Raw genomic sequence first — 27,288 nt, 5'->3', positions numbered from 1 at the left:
ACCATGGTAATTCCTAGTTGTTTCCTGGTCATTTTTGTACATTCAAATAAAATGTCACCTTTCTTTCTTTCTTGCAGCAACCACAGCCCCCTCTTCCCTATTCCCTCTTACGAACTGTGGAACCCCTACTAACGACATCTACAGCATTGGTTGTGTCGCTACCGGCTTTTCGCCTTCCTCAATCTCCTTCAAATGGACAGACGCCGGCAAGAGTCCGCTGACAGACTTTGTCCAGTACCCGTCGGTTCAGAGCGGGGAGCCTACATCGGAGTCAGTCAGCTCCGCTTGTCTAAGAACGTCTGGGAAAACTCAAAGTCTTTCATTTGTTCTGTGGAACATCTTGGAAGTGAACAGACAGCAGTCATCAATAAACCAGGTAAGATCTGGTCATTAAATATATTTTCTTTATGAAGTTGATTCTATTTTTCTTAAGATTGCATTTTAATGTTTGTGATGTAAACTATTTATGTTTAGAAAACCTGATTATAAAATGATACTTGGTGTTTACACTGGATGTCTTATTTCTATAAGGGGTTAAACTAACATGCAGACATTTTCTTTACCTCCCGCTACACAGTCTCAAAGTCTCCATCAGTGTCTTTGCTTTCGGGGCCCATTGGCACCACCCAGTACCTGATGTGTATGATTGAAGATTTCACCCCCAATAAAGTCACTGTCACCTGGAAGAAGAATGACAAGGAGGTGGAGGGCCAGACTCCTACTGTAGGCCTACAGCCATCAGGCCTCTACTCAGCCAGCAGTCTGCTGAAGGTCAACAACACTGACTGGAACAACAAGGTCAAGTACAGCTGTGTGGTGCAGCACCAGGGACAAACCACCATCAAGACAATCTCCAAAACAGGTCTGTATATAGGAGAAGACTGTACTACAAATAATGTCATGTTCACCCACAGGATCTCTATTATTTAGTGTAGTTCCTCATCAGTAACATGTCCTGCTTTCACACTGCTTCTCTCCCTTTTCAGAACCACTGACGGTGACTCTGAACCCACCGAGTGTGAAAAAGGTGTTCATGGACAACCAAGCAGTGCTGGACTGTGTCATCACTGCTACAGACCAGAACACAGTGGCTGGTACCACTATCACCTGGCAGGTCAACGGAAAGGACGAGACGGAAAGAATCGTTGAATCAAAGGGCAACCTGAACAGCAGGGTCAGTACACTGACCATAGACCAGACAGAGTGGACCAATGTGAACAATGTCCAGTGTTCTGCCATGAAGAGAGGTGAAGACACACCGGTCATTCAGGACATCAGCTTCACCAAAGGAAGTAGGTCACTGAAACATCTCAATGTGGTTGTGATTAGTGGTCACCTACTCCAGGTTCTGGAGAGGGAGACACAGGATGTGCAGACCTTTGTTCCAGCCCAGCGCTAACACACCTGAGTCAGCAAATCAACTAGTCATTAACTAATCATCACCTTTGCTTAGTTGAATCAGGTGTGTTAGTGCTGGACTAGAACAGAAACCTGAACACTCCTGTGTTGCTCCAGAACCAGAGTTAAGGACCACTAGGTTGATTTTAAACTGATATTCACATACTGGTTTTCATATGTACCTACACATACTTGAGTGTAACGTTTCTCCTTAAAATCAATCCTCTTGTAGGTCGAGCCCCTTCAGTGTCCGTTCACCTTCTCCCGGAGGAAGACACCAAGAAGCAGGGGGATGTGACTCTGGTGTGCCTGGTGGTCAGCCCGTCTCTCTGTGACATCTACATCATGTGGAAGGAGGACAGTGGCGAGTACCAGGATGGGGTCACCAGCCCTCCTCAGAAAACCCCGGAAGGCAACTACTCTGTCACCAGTGTCTTCACCGTCAAAAAAAATAAGTGGGAGGGAAACTCGGTTTTTGCATGTGCCGTCAAGCACCGCTTGGACAACAACACAGCACCTCAGGAGAGGAGTGTGTCAAAGTCCATGGGTAACTCATGTGAAGACAAGTGATGTTAACATGTGTGTTGTGTCGTTGTGTCTCCTTAGTGACTCCTCTGTGGGTCAGAATAGCCAATTACAACGTGTATCCCTGTTATCCTCTATGATGTTTTCATTGTAGTCCTTGTTGAGTTAAAGTTAACATGTTAGTGTTGTCATTGTTTTGTTGACTGTAAGCATATTGCCAATTGTGATATTGTCCAGTCTAATGTGGTGTAAAATGTCAGTGCTATTGCACAGTCTAATGTGGTGTAAAATGTCAGTGCTATTGCACAGTCTAATGTGGTGTAAAATGTCAGTGCTATTGCACAGTCTAATGTGGTGTAAAATGTCAGTGCTATTGCACAGTCTAATGTGGTGTAAAATGTCAGTGCTATTGCACAGTCTTGTGTTGCCGTTGTTGTCCTTTGTCATTGTTCAATGTGTCTTCTTAATGTGGAGGCTGGCTAATAAACAATACCGCATATGAGATCACATGGTTTGATGTTCGTATATCAATTGCTTAAAGTATTAGAAAATATACTGGTCTACTGTACATCAAACATAATGAAGACAATTGTCATGAAAAGACAACAGTACTAAATAGCCTACATGGTAGTATTATACTTCCAGTAAGGTGGTTATGGATGTACTATTTAGTGTATTGGTGTAGTTTGACATAATGTGAGTGACTGTGCATGATAATATTAGGCCAAGATATGAGTCTGCACAGATCAGTTTTATGTGTTCTCTGTGGGTTGATGTGTGTGTCTGTGTGTGTACATGTCATTTGAACTCAATTAGCTGTATTTGTTAGAATATGATAAAGACTAATACAATACAGGTTTACAATACACAGACACACATGAACACGCATGAACACATACAAACACACATGAACACACAGACACACACACAAACACACACACACGCAGACACAAGTATACATCCGTTCCTCACCACCTGTCTCTCTCCCTGTTCTCAGGGAACATCCTACTGACTGAGCCTGAGGCGGGCTTCGCTCTGAGCTGCACGGACAACGTTGAGGATGAGTTCGGCAGCTTGTGGTCCACCACCTCCTCCTTTATCATCCTCTTTCTTCTCTCTCTCACCTACAGCACAGTACTCAGCCTGGTCAAGGTACTGACACCACTTATTTCACGTGATTGTAGACTTCTGATGAAGGCCATTAGCAGGTGTTTAATTTAATGTGAGCATTTCACTACACTAGCAATAACATCTGCTAAATATGTGTTTTTTTAAAACCTTTATTTAACTAGGCAAGTCAGTTAAGAACAAATTCTTATTTTCAATGACGGCCTAGGAACAGTGGGTTAACTGCCTTGTTCAGGGGCAGAACGACAGATTTGTACCTTGTCAGCTCGGGGATTTCAACTTGCAACCTTTCAGTTACTAGTCCAACGCTCTAACCTCTAGGCTACCCTGCCGACCAATAACATCTGATTTGATTTGATTGGGAGCGAAAGTTGCTCCTTACTGAGGAGAAGCTCTTTGTGGGCCAAAGGTAACCCACGTTGTTCCACTTTGCTCTCTGTTTACTGTAATAACCTGTATCTGTCTCTGCCTCTTTGCAGATGAAGCAGTGAAGAACACATGATGGACTGCAGAGATAGATGTGTCTAGATTAGAAAGATGGTTATGGCACAGTGTTCTTCACTAATAATGTTATGTATATATCCAATACATTATGGTGATGTGTTATATTTCCTTCATTGATTTCTATTGTACACTATCTTTAAATCTAAGTGTATCCTCTGATGTCTCTGTGATCTATTTCACTTGAATAAAGTCTAAGATTTAGCTAGTCATTGTCTTTTTACTGAGACATTCACTGGATACTAATCCTGGGAGATATCCAAAAACATGACTGATTTCTGCTGGGAGTGTTTCTGCTTGGCAGAGTTTTCTATGGAGACAATTTACAGCTGTATTCCCTCCCAGGACAGATTTAAACAACGTTAGGCTATATCTGTAATACTCAACTAAGACTTAAACATTCTGTTATCAGTTAATCTGAGATGGTTTCTTGGTTCTCTAACTTGTCTAACAATAGTGTCATGCAAAAGCAGCTTCCTCTCTCTCTATCCCCTTGATACCACACCTGTGGCACTGAAACTGTCCAGCAACTGCCAGGGCTACAAATACACTTCCTTGAAAGAAGAGAAACATTGCATGTATGATAGCAACGCAACGCAACGCAACGCAACGCACACACACACACACACACACACACACACACACACACACACACACACACACACACACACACACACACACACACACACACACACACACGCACGCACGCACGCACGCACGCACGCACGCACGCACACACACACACACACACACACACACACACACACACACACACACACACATTACAATTTAGCAGGTTTACGCTGGAGTGATAAATGAGCAGACAATGGTGTGCAAGTAGAGATACTGGTGTGCAAAGAGCAGAAAAGTAAATAAAGCCAATATGGGGATGAGGTAGGTAGATTGGGTGGGCTATTTACAGAGAGACTATGTACAGCTGCATCGATCGGTTAGCTGCCCAGATAGCTGATGTTTAAAGTTAGTGAGGGAAATCTACGTCTCCAGCTTCAGCGATTTTTGCAATTTGTTCCAGTCACTGGCAGCAGAGAACTGGAAGGAAAGGCGGCTAAAGAGGTGTTGGCTTTGGGGATGACCAGTGAGATATACCTGCTGGAACGCGTGCTACGGGTGGGTGTTGTTATCGTGACCAGTGAGCTGAGATAAGGTGGAGCTTTACCTAGCATAGACTTATAGATGACCTGGAGCCAGTGGGTCTGGCTACGAATATGTAGCGAGCGCCAGTCAACTAGAACGTACAGGTCGCAGTGGTGGGTGGTATAAGGGGCTTTGGTAAAAAAAAATGGATGGCACTGTGATAGACTGCATCCAGTTTGCTGAGTAGAGTATTGGAAGCTATTTTGTAGATGATATCTCCGAAGTCGAGGATCGGTAGGATAGTCAGTTTTACGAGGGAGAAACACCCACCACTCACAGACCGAGCAGTGTGTAAACTGGCAGGAGCTAAAGGAGGACGTTATGGACAGCAGAAGCATGGAGTATACGTCGTGGGAAGAAATCGACAGGTGGGCGGCCGACCCAGAGCGAGTGCAGGAGCCCGCCTGGAATTCGCTTCAGCAGTGCGAAGAGAGCTACAGGCGAATCGAGTCAAAGAAAAAGACACGCCGGAAAAAAACGGAGAGGCGCTGGTTTAAACAGGCAGCGACAGCTGGAGCAGCAAAGGGAGGATGAATTATTTGGAGAATGGACATGGGAAGACGTGTTGGATGGTAAAGGTTGTTACACTTGGGAGGAGATATTGGCCGGATTAGATCGCCTCCCATGGGAACAGGTGGAGGCACTAAGGAGAGCAGAGGCAGCGGGAGATAGGAGCCGACGATACGAGGGAACACGGTTGGCAAGGAAAGAATAGGAGGGAGAATAGTTATTTTTTTAAATTAATCGAATCAAAGTTTGTTATTTGTTAAATTAGTGCTAAAGATTGTAAACAACCAAACCATTCATAATGATACTGACTAAATAACAGCTATTAAAGATTAAACCATTCATAATGATACTGACTAAATAACAACTATTAAAGGTTAAACCATTCATAATGATGTTGACTAAATAACAGCTATTAAAGGTTAAACCATTAATAATGATGCTGACTAAATAACAGCTATTAAAGGTTAAACCATTCATAATGATGCTGACTAAATAACAACTATTAAAGGTTAAACCATTCATAATGATGTTGACTAAATAACAGCTATTAAAGGTTAAACCATTCATAATGATGCTGATTAAATAACAACTATTAAAGGTTAAACCATTCATAATGATGCTGACTAAATAACAACTATTAAATGTTAAACCATTCATAATGATGCTGACTAAATACCAACTATTAAAGCTTAAACCATTCATAATGCTGACTAAATAACAACTATTAAAGGTTAAACCATTCATAATGATGCTGACTAAATAACAACTATTAAAGGTTAAACCATTCATAATGATGCTGACTAAATAACAACTATTAAAGGTTAAACCATTAATAATGATGCTGACTAAATAACAACTATTAAAAGTTAAACCATTCATAATGATGCTGACTAAATAACAACTATTAAAGGTTAAACCATTCATAAGGATTCTGACTAAATAACAACTATTAAAGGTTAAACCATTAATAATGATGCTGACTAAATAACAACTATTAAATGTTAAACCATTCATAATGATGCTGACTAAATAACAACTATTAAAGGTTAAACCATTCATAATGATGCTGACTAAATAACAACTATTAAAGGTTAAACCATTAATAATGATGCTGACTAAATAACAACTATTAAAGCTTAAACCATTAATAATGATGCTGACTAAATAACAACTATTAAAGGTTAAACCATTCATACTGATGCTGACTAAATAACAACTATTAAAGGTTAAACCATTCATAATGATGCTGACTAAATAACAACTATTAAAGGTTAAACCATTCATAATGATGCTGACTAAATAACAACTATTAAAGGTTAAACCATTCATACTGATGCTGACTAAATAACAACTATTAAAGGTTAAACCATTCATAATGATGCTGACTAAATAACAACTATTAAAGGTTAAACCATTCATACTGATGCTGACTAAATAACAACTATTAAAGGTTAAACCATTCATAATGATGCTGACTAAATAACAACTATTAAAGGTTAAACCATTCATAAGGATTCTGACTAAATAACAACTATTAAAGGTTAAACCATTAATAATGATGCTGACTAAATAACAACTATTAAAGACTTAAACCATTCATACTGATGCTGACTAAATAACAACTTTTAAAGGTTAAACCATTCATAATGATGCTGACTAAATAACAACTATTAAAGGTTAAACCATTCATACTGATGCTGACTAAATAACAACTATTAAAGGTTAAACCATTCATAATGATACTGACTAAATAACAACTATTAAAGGTTAAACCATTCATAAGGATTCTGACTAAATAACAACTATTAAAGGTTAAACCATTAATAATGATGCTGACTAAATAACAACTATTAAAGGTTAAACCATTCATAATGATGCTGACTAAATAACAACTATTAAAGGTTAAACCATTCATAAGGATTCTGACTAAATAACAACTATTAAAGGTTAAACCATTAATAATGATGCTGACTAAATAACAACTATTAAAGGTTAAACCATTCATACTGATGCTGACTAAATAACAACTATTAAAGGTTAAACCATTCATAATGATGCTGACTAAATAACAACTATTAAAGGTTAAACCATTCATACTGATGCTGACTAAATAACAACTATTAAAGGTTAAACCATTCATACTGATGCTGACTAAATAACAACTATTAAAGGTTAAACCATTCATAAGGATTCTGACTAAATAACAACTATTAAAGGTTAAACCATTCATAATGATGCGGACTAAATAACAACTATTAAATGTTAAACCATTCATAATGATGCTGACTAAATAACAACTATTAAAGGTTAAACCATTCATAATGATGCTGACTAAATAACAACTATTAAAGGTTAAACCATTAATAATGATGCTGACTAAATAACAACTATTAAAGGTTAAACCATTAATAATGATGCTGACTAAATAACAACTATTAAAGGTTAAACCATTCATACTGATGCTGAACACATAACAGCTATTAATGAAGGTTAAACCTTTCATAAATAACAATGATTTTGAGTTAGGTAAAAATTTAACATTATTATAAGAAAGGCATATTATAAGAAAGGTTCATACATGTTTATAGCAGTTATAAAGAATTGTATCAGCAAGATTTAGGTAAAATGTTCTAATTCAAAATAATAAATACATTTTCTATAATATATATTACATAACAGTTTCCTGAAGGTAAACAATATCGTAAAATATTCTAAGAAATAGTAGATATGTGTATGATCACCTATCCACAACCATCTGAATGTGTTGTTGTCCTCATAGAGCAGGTGTGTGGTTCTGGTGGGAGGTTTTTGTTATGGTGTGTATCACTGTGACTATATACGGATACCACAGTGATATTACACCGTACAAAAACCCTTTGCTCCTGTATGGACTGAACAGGTCAAATAATTACACCCCAGGACAATGGTATCAATGTAAACCTAATGAAATCTCACCATAAACAGGATTTTGGCCATAGCCATGATATTTGGTTTTAGACAGCAACACTTAAATCCATACATTTGCAAACAACTGTTCCAAACTAACAATGGATACACCTTTTGTCAGAAACAATAATCCACCAAATCAAAGATGAATATGATACTGTTAGAGTTGTTAGTATTGTTATAATATATTGTATTATGCATGGTTTTATGTTTCTTATACCTCACTGAGAGCAGACAGAGTTGTATGGAATCCCTATGGAGATGTGAAGGAGGTGTTTTTGTGCTGGGGTATATCACTGTGATATGGGCTGGGGGGCACTGTGAAATGAGGCTGTACAAAAACCTCAGAGACAAAACCTGCATTATATCTGCATGAGGATTGGGACAATGGGGAGAAACCATACAATATTCTTCAAATGATCGTCTGATATTGATGTAACCTCATTGTAAATTGTTTTACAATTTTTTAAAGTATATTTTGATGGAGTGATGTCATGACATGGACCTGAGCATATTTTTTTTAAATGTATACAAAACTGAATTCACAACATCTGTCCTCAAGAAATCAGGTGTTTGATAATATTACAATATTGCATTATATTTTCATCTCTGTTGGATTCATTATCATGACTTTTAAGCTGTCTATTTAGGTGCAGGGTTTTTGTACAGGCAGTGAATGGAGACAGAGCACTGTGATGCTTTTGACTACTGGGGTAAAGGGACACAAGTCACCGTCTCAACAGGTAAGCAAACTTAAATGTATTATATCCATAGAATGTTTAATTTTCCCATTCTATTTTGTGTGTAGAAAGAACATATTTTTGTCTTTTTCATTTTTCAGATGCAAAATGTAATTGAAAAGACCTGTTCGTAGTCAACTAAAGAAATGGTTTACCTCAATTTGCTTATTTCCTTGAAAGTCAAATAGTTCCTCAAATTCTAGGATCTGCTGTTGTAGAATAATGCAGAAGTTTGTTTCCTAAAGTCTTATAAATAGAAACCCATTCCTCAGAAATGTACAGTCTAAGAGAAAATGTTACATATTGTGGAAATACATTGTTGACCAAGTTTGACTCTGTGACAATGTAGTATCTATTTAGATTTGTTTTTACAAACCAATGAACTTTGAAGTTATCAAGAACCTTCCAGTATTATACCTTTTCTAAAATGTTTATTCTGTTCTTCTGAGCCAGTGACTTTATGTTCATATTCTTATATTGTGCTATTTCTTATTGTTGTTGCATTGTTGAGAAGGAACCTGAAAGTAAGTATTTGTAGTACACTACATACAACTAATAAAAGTAGAAACATAGTGGTAGTTATGCAACAAAGAATACAAGATAGCCAACTACATGGAACTAAATGGTGCCTTATAGTGCAAGATTAAATGAATAAGTAGTTCTCAGGTTATAACTGTGTAATGACCATTTTACCATGGTAATTCCTAGTTGTTTCCTGGTCATTTTTGTACATTCAAATAAAATGTCACCTTTCTTTCTTTCTTGCAGCAACCACAGCCCCCTCTTCCCTATTCCCTCTTACGAACTGTGGAACCCCTACTAACGACATCTACAGCATTGGTTGTGTCGCTACCGGCTTTTCGCCTTCCTCAATCTCCTTCAAATGGACAGACGCCGGCAAGAGTCCGCTGACAGACTTTGTCCAGTACCCGTCGGTTCAGAGCGGGGGAGCCTACATCGGAGTCAGTCAGCTCCGCTTGTCTAAGAACGTCTGGGAAAACTCAAAGTCTTTCATTTGTTCTGTGGAACATCTTGGAAGTGAACAGACAGCAGTCATCAATAAACCAGGTAAGATCTGGTCATTAAATATATTTTCTTTATGAAGTTGATTCTATTTTTCTTAAGATTGCATTTTAATGTTTGTGATGTAAACTATTTATGTTTAGAAAACCTGATTATAAAATGATACTTGGTGTTTACACTGGATGTCTTATTTCTATAAGGGGTTAAACTAACATGCAGACATTTTCTTTACCTCCCGCTACACAGTCTCAAAGTCTCCATCAGTGTCTTTGCTTTCGGGGCCCATTGGCACCACCCAGTACCTGATGTGTATGATTGAAGATTTCACCCCCAATAAAGTCACTGTCACCTGGAAGAAGAATGACAAGGAGGTGGAGGGCCAGACTCCTACTGTAGGCCTACAGCCATCAGGCCTCTACTCAGCCAGCAGTCTGCTGAAGGTCAACAACACTGACTGGAACAACAAGGTCAAGTACAGCTGTGTGGTGCAGCACCAGGGACAAACCACCATCAAGACAATCTCCAAAACAGGTCTGTATATAGGAGAAGACTGTACTACAAATAATGTCATGTTCACCCACAGGATCTCTATTATTTAGTGTAGTTCCTCATCAGTAACATGTCCTGCTTTCACACTGCTTCTCTCCCTTTTCAGAACCACTGACGGTGACTCTGAACCCACCGAGTGTGAAAAAGGTGTTCATGGACAACCAAGCAGTGCTGGACTGTGTCATCACTGCTACAGACCAGAACACAGTGGCTGGTACCACTATCACCTGGCAGGTCAACGGAAAGGACGAGACGGAAAGAATCGTTGAATCAAAGGGCAACCTGAACAGCAGGGTCAGTACACTGACCATAGACCAGACAGAGTGGACCAATGTGAACAATGTCCAGTGTTCTGCCATGAAGAGAGGTGAAGACACACCGGTCATTCAGGACATCAGCTTCACCAAAGGAAGTAGGTCACTGAAACATCTCAATGTGGTTGTGATTAGTGGTCACCTACTCCAGGTTCTGGAGAGGGAGACACAGGATGTGCAGACCTTTGTTCCAGCCCAGCGCTAACACACCTGAGTCAGCAAATCAACTAGTCATTAACTAATCATCACCTTTGCTTAGTTGAATCAGGTGTGTTAGTGCTGGACTAGAACAGAAACCTGAACACTCCTGTGTTGCTCCAGAACCAGAGTTAAGGACCACTAGGTTGATTTTAAACTGATATTCACATACTGGTTTTCATATGTACCTACACATACTTGAGTGTAACGTTTCTCCTTAAAATCAATCCTCTTGTAGGTCGAGCCCCTTCAGTGTCCGTTCACCTTCTCCCGGAGGAAGACACCAAGAAGCAGGGGGATGTGACTCTGGTGTGCCTGGTGGTCAGCCCGTCTCTCTGTGACATCTACATCATGTGGAAGGAGGACAGTGGCGAGTACCAGGATGGGGTCACCAGCCCTCCTCAGAAAACCCCGGAAGGCAACTACTCTGTCACCAGTGTCTTCACCGTCAAAAAAAAAATAAGTGGGAGGGAAACTCGGTTTTTGCATGTGCCGTCAAGCACCGCTTGGACAACAACACAGCACCTCAGGAGAGGAGTGTGTCAAAGTCCATGGGTAACTCATGTGAAGACAAGTGATGTTAACATGTGTGTTGTGTCGTTGTGTCTCCTTAGTGACTCCTCTGTGGGTCAGAATAGCCAATTACAACGTGTATCCCCTGTTATCCTCTATGATGTTTTCATTGTAGTCCTTGTTGAGTTAAAGTTAACATGTTAGTGTTGTCATTGTTTTGTTGACTGTAAGCATATTGCCAATTGTGATATTGTCCAGTCTAATGTGGTGTAAAATGTCAGTGCTATTGCACAGTCTAATGTGGTGTAAAATGTCAGTGCTATTGCACAGTCTAATGTGGTGTAAAATGTCAGTGCTATTGCACAGTCTAATGTGGTGTAAAATGTCAGTGCTATTGCACAGTCTAATGTGGTGTAAAATGTCAGTGCTATTGCACAGTCTTGTGTTGCCGTTGTTGTCCTTTGTCATTGTTCAATGTGTCTTCTTAATGTGGAGGCTGGCTAATAAACAATACCGCATATGAGATCACATGGTTTGATGTTCGTATATCAATTGCTTAAAGTATTAGAAAATATACTGGTCTACTGTACATCAAACATAATGAAGACAATTGTCATGAAAAGACAACAGTACTAAATAGCCTACATGGTAGTATTATACTTCCAGTAAGGTGGTTATGGATGTACTATTTAGTGTATTGGTGTAGTTTGACATAATGTGAGTGACTGTGCATGATAATATTAGGCCAAGATATGAGTCTGCACAGATCAGTTTTATGTGTTCTCTGTGGGTTGATGTGTGTGTCTGTGTGTGTACATGTCATTTGAACTCAATTAGCTGTATTTGTTAGAATATGATAAAGACTAATACAATACAGGTTTACAATACACAGACACACATGAACACGCATGAACACATACAAACACACATGAACACACAGACACACACACAAACACACACACACGCAGACACAAGTATACATCCGTTCCTCACCACCTGTCTCTCTCCCTGTTCTCAGGGAACATCCTACTGACTGAGCCTGAGGCGGGCTTCGCTCTGAGCTGCACGGACAACATTGAGGATGAGTTCGGCAGCTTGTGGTCCACCACCTCCTCCTTTATCATCCTCTTTCTTCTCTCTCTCACCTACAGCACAGTACTCAGCCTGGTCAAGGTACTGACACCACTTATTTCACGTGATTGTAGACTTCTGATGAAGGCCATTAGCAGGTGTTTAATTTAATGTGAGCATTTCACTACACTAGCAATAACATCTGCTAAATATGTGTTTTTTTAAAACCTTTATTTAACTAGGCAAGTCAGTTAAGAACAAATTCTTATTTTCAATGACGGCCTAGGAACAGTGGGTTAACTGCCTTGTTCAGGGGCAGAACGACAGATTTGTACCTTGTCAGCTCGGGATTTCAACTTGCAACCTTTCAGTTACTAGTCCAACGCTCTAACCTCTAGGCTACCCTGCCGACCAATAACATCTGATTTGATTTGATTGGGAGCGAAAGTTGCTCCTTACTGAGGAGAAGCTCTTTGTGGGCCAAAGGTAACCCACGTTGTTCCACTTTGCTCTCTGTTTACTGTAATAACCTGTATCTGTCTCTGCCTCTTTGCAGATGAAGCAGTGAAGAACACATGATGGACTGCAGAGATAGATGTGTCTAGATTAGAAAGATGGTTATGGCACAGTGTTCTTCACTAATAATGTTATGTATATATCCAATACATTATGGTGATGTGTTATATTTCCTTCATTGATTTCTATTGTACACTATCTTTAAATCTAAGTGTATCCTCTGATGTCTCTGTGATCTATTTCACTTGAATAAAGTCTAAGATTTAGCTAGTCATTGTCTTTTTACTGAGACATTCACTGGATACTAATCCTGGGAGATATCCAAAAACATGACTGATTTCTGCTGGGAGTGTTTCTGCTTGGCAGAGTTTTCTATGGAGACAATTTACAGCTGTATTCCCTCCCAGGACAGATTTAAACAACGTTAGGCTATATCTGTAATACTCAACTAAGACTTAAACATTCTGTTATCAGTTAATCTGAGATGGTTTCTTGGTTCTCTAACTTGTCTAACAATAGTGTCATGCAAAAGCAGCTTCTCTCTCTCTATCCCCTTGATACCACACCTGTGGCACTGAAACTGTCCAGCAACTGCCAGGGCTACAAATACACTTCCTTGAAAGAAGAGAAACATTGCATGTATGATAGCAACGCAACGCAACGCAACGCACACACACACACACACACACACACACACACACACACACACACACACACACACACACACACACACACACACACACACACACACACACACACACACACGCACGCACGCACGCACGCACGCACGCACGCACGCACGCACGCACGCACGCACGCACGCACACACACACACACACACACACACACACACACACACACACACACACACACACACACACACACACACACACACACACACACATTACAATTTAGCAGGTTTACGCTGGAGTGATAAATGAGCAGACAATGGTGTGCAAGTAGAGATACTGGTGTGCAAAGAGCAGAAAAGTAAATAAAGCCAATATGGGGATGAGGTAGGTAGATTGGGTGGGCTATTTACAGAGAGACTATGTACAGCTGCATCGATCGGTTAGCTGCCCAGATAGCTGATGTTTAAAGTTAGTGAGGGAAATCTACGTCTCCAGCTTCAGCGATTTTTGCAATTTGTTCCAGTCACTGGCAGCAGAGAACTGGAAGGAAAGGCGGCTAAAGGAGGTGTTGGCTTTGGGGATGACCAGTGAGATATACCTGCTGGAACGCGTGCTACGGGTGGGTGTTGTTATCGTGACCAGTGAGCTGAGATAAGGTGGAGCTTTACCTAGCATAGACTTATAGATGACCTGGAGCCAGTGGGTCTGGCTACGAATATGTAGCGAGCGCCAGTCAACTAGAACGTACAGGTCGCAGTGGTGGGTGGTATAAGGGGCTTTGGTAAAAAAAAATGGATGGCACTGTGATAGACTGCATCCAGTTTGCTGAGTAGAGTATTGGAAGCTATTTTGTAGATGATATCTCCGAAGTCGAGGATCGGTAGGATAGTCAGTTTTACGAGGGAGAAACACCCACCACTCACAGACCGAGCAGTGTGTAAACTGGCAGGAGCTAAAGGAGGACGTTATGGACAGCAGAAGCATGGAGTATACGTCGTGGGAAGAAATCGACAGGTGGGCGGCCGACCCAGAGCGAGTGCAGGAGCCCGCCTGGAATTCGCTTCAGCAGTGCGAAGAGAGCTACAGGCGAATCGAGTCAAAGAAAAAGACACGCCGGAAAAAAACGGAGAGGCGCTGGTTTAAACAGGCAGCGACAGCTGGAGCAGCAAAGGGAGGATGAATTATTTGGAGAATGGACATGGGAAGACGTGTTGGATGGTAAAGGTTGTTACACTTGGGAGGAGATATTGGCCGGATTAGATCGCCTCCCATGGGAACAGGTGGAGGCACTAAGGAGAGCAGAGGCAGCGGGAGATAGGAGCCGACGATACGAGGGAACACGGTTGGCAAGGAAAGAATAGGAGGGAGAATAGTTATTTTTTTAAATTAATCGAATCAAAGTTTGTTATTTGTTAAATTAGTGCTAAAGATTGTAAACAACCAAACCATTCATAATGATACTGACTAAATAACAGCTATTAAAGATTAAACCATTCATAATGATACTGACTAAATAACAACTATTAAAGGTTAAACCATTCATAATGATGTTGACTAAATAACAGCTATTAAAGGTTAAACCATTAATAATGATGCTGACTAAATAACAGCTATTAAAGGTTAAACCATTCATAATGATGCTGACTAAATAACAACTATTAAAGGTTAAACCATTCATAATGATGTTGACTAAATAACAGCTATTAAAGGTTAAACCATTCATAATGATGCTGATTAAATAACAACTATTAAAGGTTAAACCATTCATAATGATGCTGACTAAATAACAACTATTAAATGTTAAACCATTCATAATGATGCTGACTAAATACCAACTATTAAAGCTTAAACCATTCATAATGCTGACTAAATAACAACTATTAAAGGTTAAACCATTCATAATGATGCTGACTAAATAACAACTATTAAAGGTTAAACCATTCATAATGATGCTGACTAAATAACAACTATTAAAGGTTAAACCATTAATAATGATGCTGACTAAATAACAACTATTAAAAGTTAAACCATTCATAATGATGCTGACTAAATAACAACTATTAAAGGTTAAACCATTCATAAGGATTCTGACTAAATAACAACTATTAAAGGTTAAACCATTAATAATGATGCTGACTAAATAACAACTATTAAATGTTAAACCATTCATAATGATGCTGACTAAATAACAACTATTAAAGGTTAAACCATTCATAATGATGCTGACTAAATAACAACTATTAAAGGTTAAACCATTAATAATGATGCTGACTAAATAACAACTATTAAAGGTTAAACCATTAATAATGATGCTGACTAAATAACAACTATTAAAGGTTAAACCATTCATACTGATGCTGACTAAATAACAACTATTAAAGGTTAAACCATTCATAATGATGCTGACTAAATAACAACTATTAAAGGTTAAACCATTCATAATGATGCTGACTAAATAACAACTATTAAAGGTTAAACCATTCATACTGATGCTGACTAAATAACAACTATTAAAGGTTAAACCATTCATAATGATGCTGACTAAATAACAACTATTAAAGGTTAAACCATTCATACTGATGCTGACTAAATAACAACTATTAAAGGTTAAACCATTCATAATGATGCTGACTAAATAACAACTATTAAAGGTTAAACCATTCATAAGGATTCTGACTAAATAACAACTATTAAAGGTTAAACCATTAATAATGATGCTGACTAAATAACAACTATTAAAGGTTAAACCATTCATACTGATGCTGACTAAATAACAACTTTTAAAGGTTAAACCATTCATAATGATGCTGACTAAATAACAACTATTAAAGGTTAAACCATTCATACTGATGCTGACTAAATAACAACTATTAAAGGTTAAACCATTCATAATGATACTGACTAAATAACAACTATTAAAGGTTAAACCATTCATAAGGATTCTGACTAAATAACAACTATTAAAGGTTAAACCATTAATAATGATGCTGACTAAATAACAACTATTAAAGGTTAAACCATTCATAATGATGCTGACTAAATAACAACTATTAAAGGTTAAACCATTCATAAGGATTCTGACTAAATAACAACTATTAAAGGTTAAACCATTAATAATGATGCTGACTAAATAACAACTATTAAAGGTTAAACCATTCATACTGATGCTGACTAAATAACAACTATTAAAGGTTAAACCATTCATAATGATGCTGACTAAATAACAACTATTAAAGGTTAAACCATTCATACTGATGCTGACTAAATAACAACTATTAAAGGTTAAACCATTCATACTGATGCTGACTAAATAACAACTATTAAAGGTTAAACCATTCATAAGGATTCTGACTAAATAACAACTATTAAAGGTTAAACCATTCATAATGATGCGGACTAAATAACAACTATTAAATGTTAAACCATTCATAATGATGCTGACTAAATAACAACTATTAAAGGTTAAACCATTCATAATGATGCTGACTAAATAACAACTATTAAAGGTTAAACCATTAATAATGATGCTGACTAAATAACAACTATTAAAGGTTAAACCATTAATAATGATGCTGACTAAATAACAACTATTAAAGGTTAAACCATTCATACTGATGCTGAACACATAACAGCTATTAATGAAGGTTAAACCTTTCATAAATAACAATGATTTTGAGTTAGGTAAAAATTTAACATTATTATAAGAAAGGCATATTATAAGAAAGGTTCATACATGTTTATAGCAGTTATAAAGAATTGTATCAGCAAGATTTAGGTAAAATGTTCTAATTCAAAATAATAAATACATTTTCTATAATATATATTACATAACAGTTTCCTGAAGGTAAACAATATCGTAAAATATTCTAAGAAATAGTAGATATGTGTATGATCACCTATCCACAACCATCTGAATGTGTTGTTGTCCTCATAGAGCAGGTGTGTGGTTCTGGTGGGAGGTTTTTGTTATGGTGTGTATCACTGTGACTATATACGGATACCACAGTGATATTACACCGTACAAAAACCCTTTGCTCCTGTATGGACTGAACAGGTCAAATAATTACACCCCAGGACAATGGTATCAATGTAAACCTAATGAAATCTCACCATAAACAGGATTTTGGCCATAGCCATGATATTTGGTTTTAGACAGCAACACTTAAATCCATACATTTGCAAACAACTGTTCCAAACTAACAATGGATACACCTTTTGTCAGAAACAATAATCCACCAAATCAAAGATGAATATGATACTGTTAGAGTTGTTAGTATTGTTATAATATATTGTATTATGCATGGTTTTATGTTTCTTATACCTCACTGAGAGCAGACAGAGTTGTATGGAATCCCTATGGAGATGTGAAGGAGGTGTTTTTGTGCTGGGGTATATCACTGTGATATGGGCTGGGGGGCACTGTGAAATGAGGCTGTACAAAAACCTCAGAGACAAAACCTGCATTATATCTGCATGAGGATTGGGACAATGGGGAGAAACCATACAATATTCTTCAAATGATCGTCTGATATTGATGTAACCTCATTGTAAATTGTTTTACAATTTTTTAAAGTATATTTTGATGGAGTGATGTCATGACATGGACCTGAGCATATTTTTTTAAAATGTATACAAAACTGAATTCACAACATCTGTCCTCAAGAAATCAGGTGTTTGATAATATTACAATATTGCATTATATTTTCATCTCTGTTGGATTCATTATCATGACTTTTAAGCTGTCTATTTAGGTGCAGGGTTTTTGTACAGGCAGTGAATGGAGACAGAGCACTGTGATGCTTTTGACTACTGGGGTAAAGGGACACAAGTCACCGTCTCAACAGGTAAGCAAACTTAAATGTATTATATCCATAGAATGTTTAATTTTCCCATTCTATTTTGTGTGTAGAAAGAACATATTTTTGTCTTTTTCATTTTTCAGATGCAAAATGTAATTGAAAAGACCTGTTCGTAGTCAACTAAAGAAATGGTTTACCTCAATTTGCTTATTTCCTTGAAAGTCAAATAGTTCCTCAAATTCTAGGATCTGCTGTTGTAGAATAATGCAGACGTTTGTTTCCTAAAGTCTTATAAATAGAAACCCATTCCTCAGAAATGTACAGTCTAAGAGAAAATGTTACATATTGTGGAAATACATTGTTGACCAAGTTTGACTCTGTGACAATGTAGTATCTATTTAGATTTGTTTTTACAAACCAATGAACTTTGAAGTTATCAAGAACCTTCCAGTATTATACCTTTTCTAAAATGTTTATTCTGTTCTTCTGAGCCAGTGACTTTATGTTCATATTCTTATATTGTGCTATTTCTTATTGTTGTTGCATTGTTGAGAAGGAACCTGAAAGTAAGTATTTGTAGTACACTACATACAACTAATAAAAGTAGAAACATAGTGGTAGTTATGCAACAAAGAATACAAGATAGCCAACTACATGGAACTAAATGGTGCCTTATAGTGCAAGATTAAATGAATAAGTAGTTCTCAGGTTATAACTGTGTAATGACCATTTTACCATGGTAATTCCTAGTTGTTTCCTGGTCATTTTTGTACATTCAAATAAAATATCACCTTTCTTTCTTTTCTTGCAGCAACCACAGCCCCCTCTTCCCTATTCCCTCTTACGAACTGTGGAACCCCTACTAACGACATCTACAGCATTGGTTGTGTCGCTACCGGCTTTTCGCCTTCCTCAATCTCCTTCAAATGGACAGACGCCGGCAAGAGTCCGCTGACAGACTTTGTCCAGTACCCGTCGGTTCAGAGCGGGGGAGCCTACATCGGAGTCAGTCAGCTCCGCTTGTCTAAGAACGTCTGGGAAAACTCAAAGTCTTTCATTTGTTCTGTGGAACATCTTGGAAGTGAACAGACAGCAGTCATCAATAAACCAGGTAAGATCTGGTCATTAAATATATTTTCTTTATGAAGTTGATTCTATTTTTCTTAAGATTGCATTTTAATGTTTGTGATGTAAACTATTTATGTTTAGAAAACCTGATTATAAAATGATACTTGGTGTTTACACTGGATGTCTTATTTCTATAAGGGGTTAAACTAACATGCAGACATTTTCTTTACCTCCCGCTACACAGTCTCAAAGTCTCCATCAGTGTCTTTGCTTTCGGGGCCCATTGGCACCACCCAGTACCTGATGTGTATGATTGAAGATTTCACCCCCAATAAAGTCACTGTCACCTGGAAGAAGAATGACAAGGAGGTGGAGGGCCAGACTCCTACTGTAGGCCTACAGCCATCAGGCCTCTACTCAGCCAGCAGTCTGCTGAAGGTCAACAACACTGACTGGAACAACAAGGTCAAGTACAGCTGTGTGGTGCAGCACCAGGGACAAACCACCATCAAGACAATCTCCAAAACAGGTCTGTATATAGGAGAAGACTGTACTACAAATAATGTCATGTTCACCCACAGGATCTCTATTATTTAGTGTAGTTCCTCATCAGTAACATGTCCTGCTTTCACACTGCTTCTCTCCCTTTTCAGAACCACTGACGGTGACTCTGAACCCACCGAGTGTGAAAAAGGTGTTCATGGACAACCAAGCAGTGCTGGACTGTGTCATCACTGCTACAGACCAGAACACAGTGGCTGGTACCACTATCACCTGGCAGGTCAACGGAAAGGACGAGACGGAAAGAATCGTTGAATCAAAGGGCAACCTGAACAGCAGGGTCAGTACACTGACCATAGACCAGACAGAGTGGACCAATGTGAACAATGTCCAGTGTTCTGCCATGAAGAGAGGTGAAGACACACCGGTCATTCAGGACATCAGCTTCACCAAAGGAAGTAGGTCACTGAAACATCTCAATGTGGTTGTGATTAGTGGTCACCTACTCCAGGTTCTGGAGAGGGAGACACAGGATGTGCAGACCTTTGTTCCAGCCCAGCGCTAACACACCTGAGTCAGCAAATCAACTAGTCATTAACTAATCATCACCTTTGCTTAGTTGAATCAGGTGTGTTAGTGCTGGACTAGAACAGAAACCTGAACACTCCTGTGTTGCTCCAGAACCAGAGTTAAGGACCACTAGGTTGATTTTAAACTGATATTCACATACTGGTTTTCATATGTACCTACACATACTTGAGTGTAACGTTTCTCCTTAAAATCAATCCTCTTGTAGGTCGAGCCCCTTCAGTGTCCGTTCACCTTCTCCCGGAGGAAGACACCAAGAAGCAGGGGGATGTGACTCTGGTGTGCCTGGTGGTCAGCCCGTCTCTCTGTGACATCTACATCATGTGGAAGGAGGACAGTGGCGAGTACCAGGATGGGGTCACCAGCCCTCCTCAGAAAACCCCGGAAGGCAACTACTCTGTCACCAGTGTCTTCACCGTCAAAAAAAATAAGTGGGAGGGAAACTCGGTTTTTGCATGTGCCGTCAAGCACCGCTTGGACAACAACACAGCACCTCAGGAGAGGAGTGTGTCAAAGTCCATGGGTAACTCATGTGAAGACAAGTGATGTTAACATGTGTGTTGTGTCGTTGTGTCTCCTTAGTGACTCCTCTGTGGGTCAGAATAGCCAATTACAACGTGTATCCCCTGTTATCCTCTATGATGTTTTCATTGTAGTCCTTGTTGAGTTAAAGTTAACATGTTAGTGTTGTCATTGTTTTGTTGACTGTAAGCATATTGCCAATTGTGATATTGTCCAGTCTAATGTGGTGTAAAATGTCAGTGCTATTGCACAGTCTAATGTGGTGTAAAATGTCAGTGCTATTGCACAGTCTAATGTGGTGTAAAATGTCAGTGCTATTGCACAGTCTAATGTGGTGTAAAATGTCAGTGCTATTGCACAGTCTAATGTGGTGTAAAATGTCAGTGCTATTGCACAGTCTTGTGTTGCCGTTGTTGTCCTTTGTCATTGTTCAATGTGTCTTCTTAATGTGGAGGCTGGCTAATAAACAATACCGCATATGAGATCACATGGTTTGATGTTCGTATATCAATTGCTTAAAGTATTAGAAAATATACTGGTCTACTGTACATCAAACATAATGAAGACAATTGTCATGAAAAGACAACAGTACTAAATAGCCTACATGGTAGTATTATACTTCCAGTAAGGTGGTTATGGATGTACTATTTAGTGTATTGGTGTAGTTTGACATAATGTGAGTGACTGTGCATGATAATATTAGGCCAAGATATGAGTCTGCACAGATCAGTTTTATGTGTTCTCTGTGGGTTGATGTGTGTGTCTGTGTGTGTACATGTCATTTGAACTCAATTAGCTGTATTTGTTAGAATATGATAAAGACTAATACAATACAGGTTTACAATACACAGACACACATGAACACGCATGAACACATACAAACACACATGAACACACAGACACACACACAAACACACACACACGCAGACACAAGTATACATCCGTTCCTCACCACCTGTCTCTCTCCCTGTTCTCAGGGAACATCCTACTGACTGAGCCTGAGGCGGGCTTCGCTCTGAGCTGCACGGACAACGTTGAGGATGAGTTCGGCAGCTTGTGGTCCACCACCTCCTCCTTTATCATCCTCTTTCTTCTCTCTCTCACCTACAGCACAGTACTCAGCCTGGTCAAGGTACTGACACCACTTATTTCACGTGATTGTAGACTTCTGATGAAGGCCATTAGCAGGTGTTTAATTTAATGTGAGCATTTCACTACACTAGCAATAACATCTGCTAAATATGTGTTTTTTTAAAACCTTTATTTAACTAGGCAAGTCAGTTAAGAACAAATTCTTATTTTCAATGACGGCCTAGGAACAGTGGGTTAACTGCCTTGTTCAGGGGCAGAACGACAGATTTGTACCTTGTCAGCTCGGGGATTTCAACTTGCAACCTTTCAGTTACTAGTCCAACGCTCTAACCTCTAGGCTACCCTGCCGACCAATAACATCTGATTTGATTTGATTGGGAGCGAAAGTTGCTCCTTACTGAGGAGAAGCTCTTTGTGGGCCAAAGGTAACCCACGTTGTTCCACTTTGCTCTCTGTTTACTGTAATAACCTGTATCTGTCTCTGCCTCTTTGCAGATGAAGCAGTGAAGAACACATGATGGACTGCAGAGATAGATGTGTCTAGATTAGAAAGATGGTTATGGCACAGTGTTCTTCACTAATAATGTTATGTATATATCCAATACATTATGGTGATGTGTTATATTTCCTTCATTGATTTCTATTGTACACTATCTTTAAATCTAAGTGTATCCTCTGATGTCTCTGTGATCTATTTCACTTGAATAAAGTCTAAGATTTAGCTAGTCATTGTCTTTTTACTGAGACATTCACTGGATACTAATCCTGGGAGATATCCAAAAACATGACTGATTTCTGCTGGGAGTGTTTCTGCTTGGCAGAGTTTTCTATGGAGACAATTTACAGCTGTATTCCCTCCCAGGACAGATTTAAACAACGTTAGGCTATATCTGTAATACTCAACTAAGACTTAAACATTCTGTTATCAGTTAATCTGAGATGGTTTCTTGGTTCTCTAACTTGTCTAACAATAGTGTCATGCAAAAGCAGCTTCCTCTCTCTCTATCCCCTTGATACCACACCTGTGGCACTGAAACTGTCCAGCAACTGCCAGGGCTACAAATACACTTCCTTGAAAGAAGAGAAACATTGCATGTATGATAGCAACGCAACGCACACACACACACACACACACACACACACACACACACACACACACACACACACACACACACACACACACGCACGCACGCACGCACGCACGCACGCACGCACGCACGCACGCACGCACGCACACACACACACACACACACACACACACACACACACACACACACACACACACACACACACACACACACACACATTACAATTTAGCAGGTTTACGCTGGAGTGATAAATGAGCAGACAATGGTGTGCAAGTAGAGATACTGGTGTGCAAAGAGCAGAAAAGTAAATAAAGCCAATATGGGGATGAGGTAGGTAGATTGGGTGGGCTATTTACAGAGAGACTATGTACAGCTGCATCGATCGGTTAGCTGCCCAGATAGCTGATGTTTAAAGTTAGTGAGGGAAATCTACGTCTCCAGCTTCAGCGATTTTTGCAATTTGTTCCAGTCACTGGCAGCAGAGAACTGGAAGGAAAGGCGGCTAAAGGAGGTGTTGGCTTTGGGGATGACCAGTGAGATATACCTGCTGGAACGCGTGCTACGGGTGGGTGTTGTTATCGTGACCAGTGAGCTGAGATAAGGTGGAGCTTTACCTAGCATAGACTTATAGATGACCTGGAGCCAGTGGGTCTGGCTACGAATATGTAGCGAGCGCCAGTCAACTAGAACGTACAGGTCGCAGTGGTGGGTGGTATAAGGGGCTTTGGTAAAAAAAAATGGATGGCACTGTGATAGACTGCATCCAGTTTGCTGAGTAGAGTATTGGAAGCTATTTTGTAGATGATATCTCCGAAGTCGAGGATCGGTAGGATAGTCAGTTTTACGAGGGTAAGTTTGGCGCGTGAGTGAAGGAGGCTTTGTTGTGAAATATGAAGCCGATTCTAGATTTGATTTTGGATTGGAAATGTTTAATATGAGTCTGGAAGGAGAGTTTACAGTCTAGCCAGACACCTAGGTATTTGTAGCTGCACAGAGTGGTGGGGGGTTGTACAGGGTGAAACCACTGTGCCACATAGCGGGTCACAATGATACAGTCCATGACAAAAACCTACCACTTCTACCAAGCACAGAGTGTGAGAGTGCTGACACCTAAGGGACACAGACATATACATTCTGATTGTCTATAGGCAGTTAACCTGAACGTGCTGGTACATTTATACACATCAACTCAAACAGATGTCCATACTCTTTAGGCCTACTTCAGACAAGAACAACTTTAAAACAGACATACACTGAGGAACAACTTCTTTTTATATACACTGTAAATCATGTGATCTAAACATTTGCTTGAATTGAACTTCAATAGCAGATGTAAATGACACTGGAAGATATTGTCGACATGGAGAAATTGGAGATTTCAGTGAGTTTAAATGAGGATTCTGTGGCTGTATGTAACACACATGCACGCACAAGCGCTAGCACACATGGACATTGTAATATTATTGTAAGGTGGTATTATATATGTTGTATTGTAGATATGTAGTGGTGTAATAATGTTATATGATGTACTGCTTTATCTTTTGTTCTATATGTAATATAAGTGCCTTAATGTGTTGGAGTAATGGGGATCCCTAATAAATACAAATACAAATACATGGGTTTTTGTAATGGTGTGAGTTACTGTGTACGGGAATGGCCACAGTGATAAACATCAATACTAAAACCTCTCCATGGTCATGAGGGTTGACAGGGTTGTACTGTCAGCACACCGACTACACTCTGGACCCATATGGGAGATCATTTCTGCTATGATTTTGAATGGTCATATTCTCATCTTTGTTTTCTCCATTCCAGTATTGGTTGCTATTCTACTATTGTGCCGTCAAGCACAATAGTAGAATTCTACTATTGTGTCCAATGTTTCTGATTTCATACTGATTCCTACTCTGCTGTTTTTAGCCATATTGATGAATGACAATCATGTTTGTTTTTCTGACATGCTTGTCCATATAAATATACAGTAGCACTCTTTAAAGGTGGTCAGTCCTGACATTAAAGATGTAACAATCATGGTTATCACATTGTCCAGACATATAGCTTCATTTACAGGAGGTATTGACTACCAAGTATTATATACACTCATATCAAATACTGCCTCATTCCACTCACTGTAGCAGAATTTAGAAACATTCTATATCGCCACCTACTGATATATAGCCATGTCAAGTGCCCCATTTGAGGTTATTTGATAGGCTACATGAAGGATTGATGAGACGTTTTATGTTTCCTCCATAAAGACGTTAAGACCATATTGTTCATAATCAATTGTTGGGAAACAATGAGTGTACAGAACACAACAGATGCTTCATTTTGATATTGAGAGAAAAGGCATCAATGTCAAATGTTTCACACAGCTGCCCTCACTACATTGTAAATTCCTGTCTAGACACGAGGGGGATGTATTTGTACAGGGATGTATCACAGTGCAGTATAACAGCCACAGTGCTACACTTCCCCCTCTCTAACATAGATGCTGGGCTTAGAGTGCGTATTAGGGCAGAGACTAGGTGAAGAGCATAGTGTGTATTCCTCATACGTTTGGTTCACCATGGATGGTATATTCATAGGTAGTTATTTGTAATTCTGTTTTATCAACATATTCATTGTTTGTTAATTAAGAAGAAACGTTTGTTGGTGAGAATTGGCAATACAGTTGGAATGAAGTGGGAAAGAGGTTTAGGCTTAAACATGATCTAGAATTGTATTTATTTATTTATTTTTTCCGCCTTCATTTAACCAGGTAGGCTAGTTGAGAACAAGTTATCATTTGCAACTGCAACCTGGCCAAGATAAAGCAAAGCAGTTTGACACATACAAATAACACAGAGTTCCACATGGAATAAACAAACATACAATCAATAATATAGTAGGATAATCTATATATAGCATGTGCAAATGAGGTAGGATAAGAGAGGTAGGCAATAAATAGGCCATGGTGGCAAAGTAATTACAATATAGCAATTAAACACTGGAATGATAGGATCTGCAGGGGATGAATGTGCAAGTTGAGATACTGCGGTGCAAAGGACCAAGATAAATAAATAGATACTGTATGGGGATGAGGTAGATTGGATGGGCTATTTACAGATCAGGTGCGGGCAGCAATCAGTTGAAGAGCATGCATTTAGTTTTACTTGCATTGAAGAGCAGTTGGAGGCCACGGAAGGAGAGTTGTATGGCATTGAAGCTCATCTGGAGGTTAGTTAACACACACAGTGTCCAACGAATGGCCGGAGGTATAGAGAATGGTGTTGTTTGCATAGAGGTGGATCAAAGAATCACCAGCAGCGAGAGCGACATCATTGATGTATACAGAGAAGAGAGTCGGTCCAAGGATTGAACCCTGTGGCACCCCCATAGAGACTGCCAGAGGTCCGGACAACAGGCCCTCCGATTTGACATACTGAACTCTATCAGAGAAGTAGTTGGTGAACCAAGTGAGGCAATCATTTGAGAAACCAAGGCTGTTGAGGTTGCCAAAAAGAATGTTGTGATTGACTGAGTCGAAAGCCTTAGCCAGGTCGATGAACACGGCTGCACAGTAATGTCTCTTATCGATGGCGGTTATGATATCGTTTAGGACCTTGAGCGTGGCTGAGGTGCACCTATGACCAGCTCTGAAACCAGATTGCACAGCAGAGAAGGTATGGTGAGATTCGAAATGGTCGGTAATCTGTGATCTTAGAAAGGCAAGGTAGAATTGATATAGGTCTGTAGCAGTTTGGGTCTAGAGTCTCCCCCTTTGAAGAGGGGGACGACCGCTGCAGCTTTCCAATCTATGGGAATCTGAGACGATACGAAAGAGAGGTTGAGCAGGCTAGTAATAGGGGTTGCAACAATTTCAGCAGATCATTTAAGAAAGAGAGGTTCCAGATTGTCTAGCCTGGGTG

The 27,288-nt window shown here is 39.3% G+C and overlaps 2 pseudogenes and 1 gene segment (V, D, J or C); all 3 read left to right on the top strand.

Annotated features, from left to right (window-relative positions):
• The window catches only part of LOC123998675, a 57,380-nt pseudogene extending 53,620 nt beyond the window's left edge, over positions 1 to 3,760 (top strand). The window contains exons 5-10 of the transcript XR_006832313.1: positions 78 to 376; positions 578 to 862; positions 987 to 1,292; positions 1,631 to 1,945; positions 2,921 to 3,075; positions 3,531 to 3,760. The product of XR_006832313.1 is annotated as an Ig mu chain C region membrane-bound form-like (transcript). The remainder of the gene's footprint in view (positions 1 to 77; positions 377 to 577; positions 863 to 986; positions 1,293 to 1,630; positions 1,946 to 2,920; positions 3,076 to 3,530) is intronic.
• A 4,304-nt stretch (positions 3,761 to 8,064) lies between these two features.
• LOC123998681 lies at positions 8,065 to 13,357 on the top strand (annotated as a pseudogene).
• Positions 13,358 to 18,360: 5,003 nt separating this feature from the next.
• LOC123998679 lies at positions 18,361 to 23,014 on the top strand. The segment is given in 8 exon segments: positions 18,361 to 18,389; positions 18,471 to 18,563; positions 19,330 to 19,629; positions 19,831 to 20,115; positions 20,240 to 20,545; positions 20,884 to 21,198; positions 22,175 to 22,329; positions 22,785 to 23,014. Coding segments are annotated over 7 exon segments (1,440 nt in total).
• Positions 23,015 to 27,288: the final 4,274 nt, after the last annotated feature.

This window comes from Oncorhynchus gorbuscha, linkage group LG16, assembly GCF_021184085.1.
Source record: "Oncorhynchus gorbuscha isolate QuinsamMale2020 ecotype Even-year linkage group LG16, OgorEven_v1.0, whole genome shotgun sequence".
NCBI lineage: Eukaryota > Metazoa > Chordata > Actinopteri > Salmoniformes > Salmonidae > Oncorhynchus > Oncorhynchus gorbuscha.
Note: the sequence above shows the minus strand (reverse complement) of the source record. Positions and strands in the feature narration are given on the sequence as shown.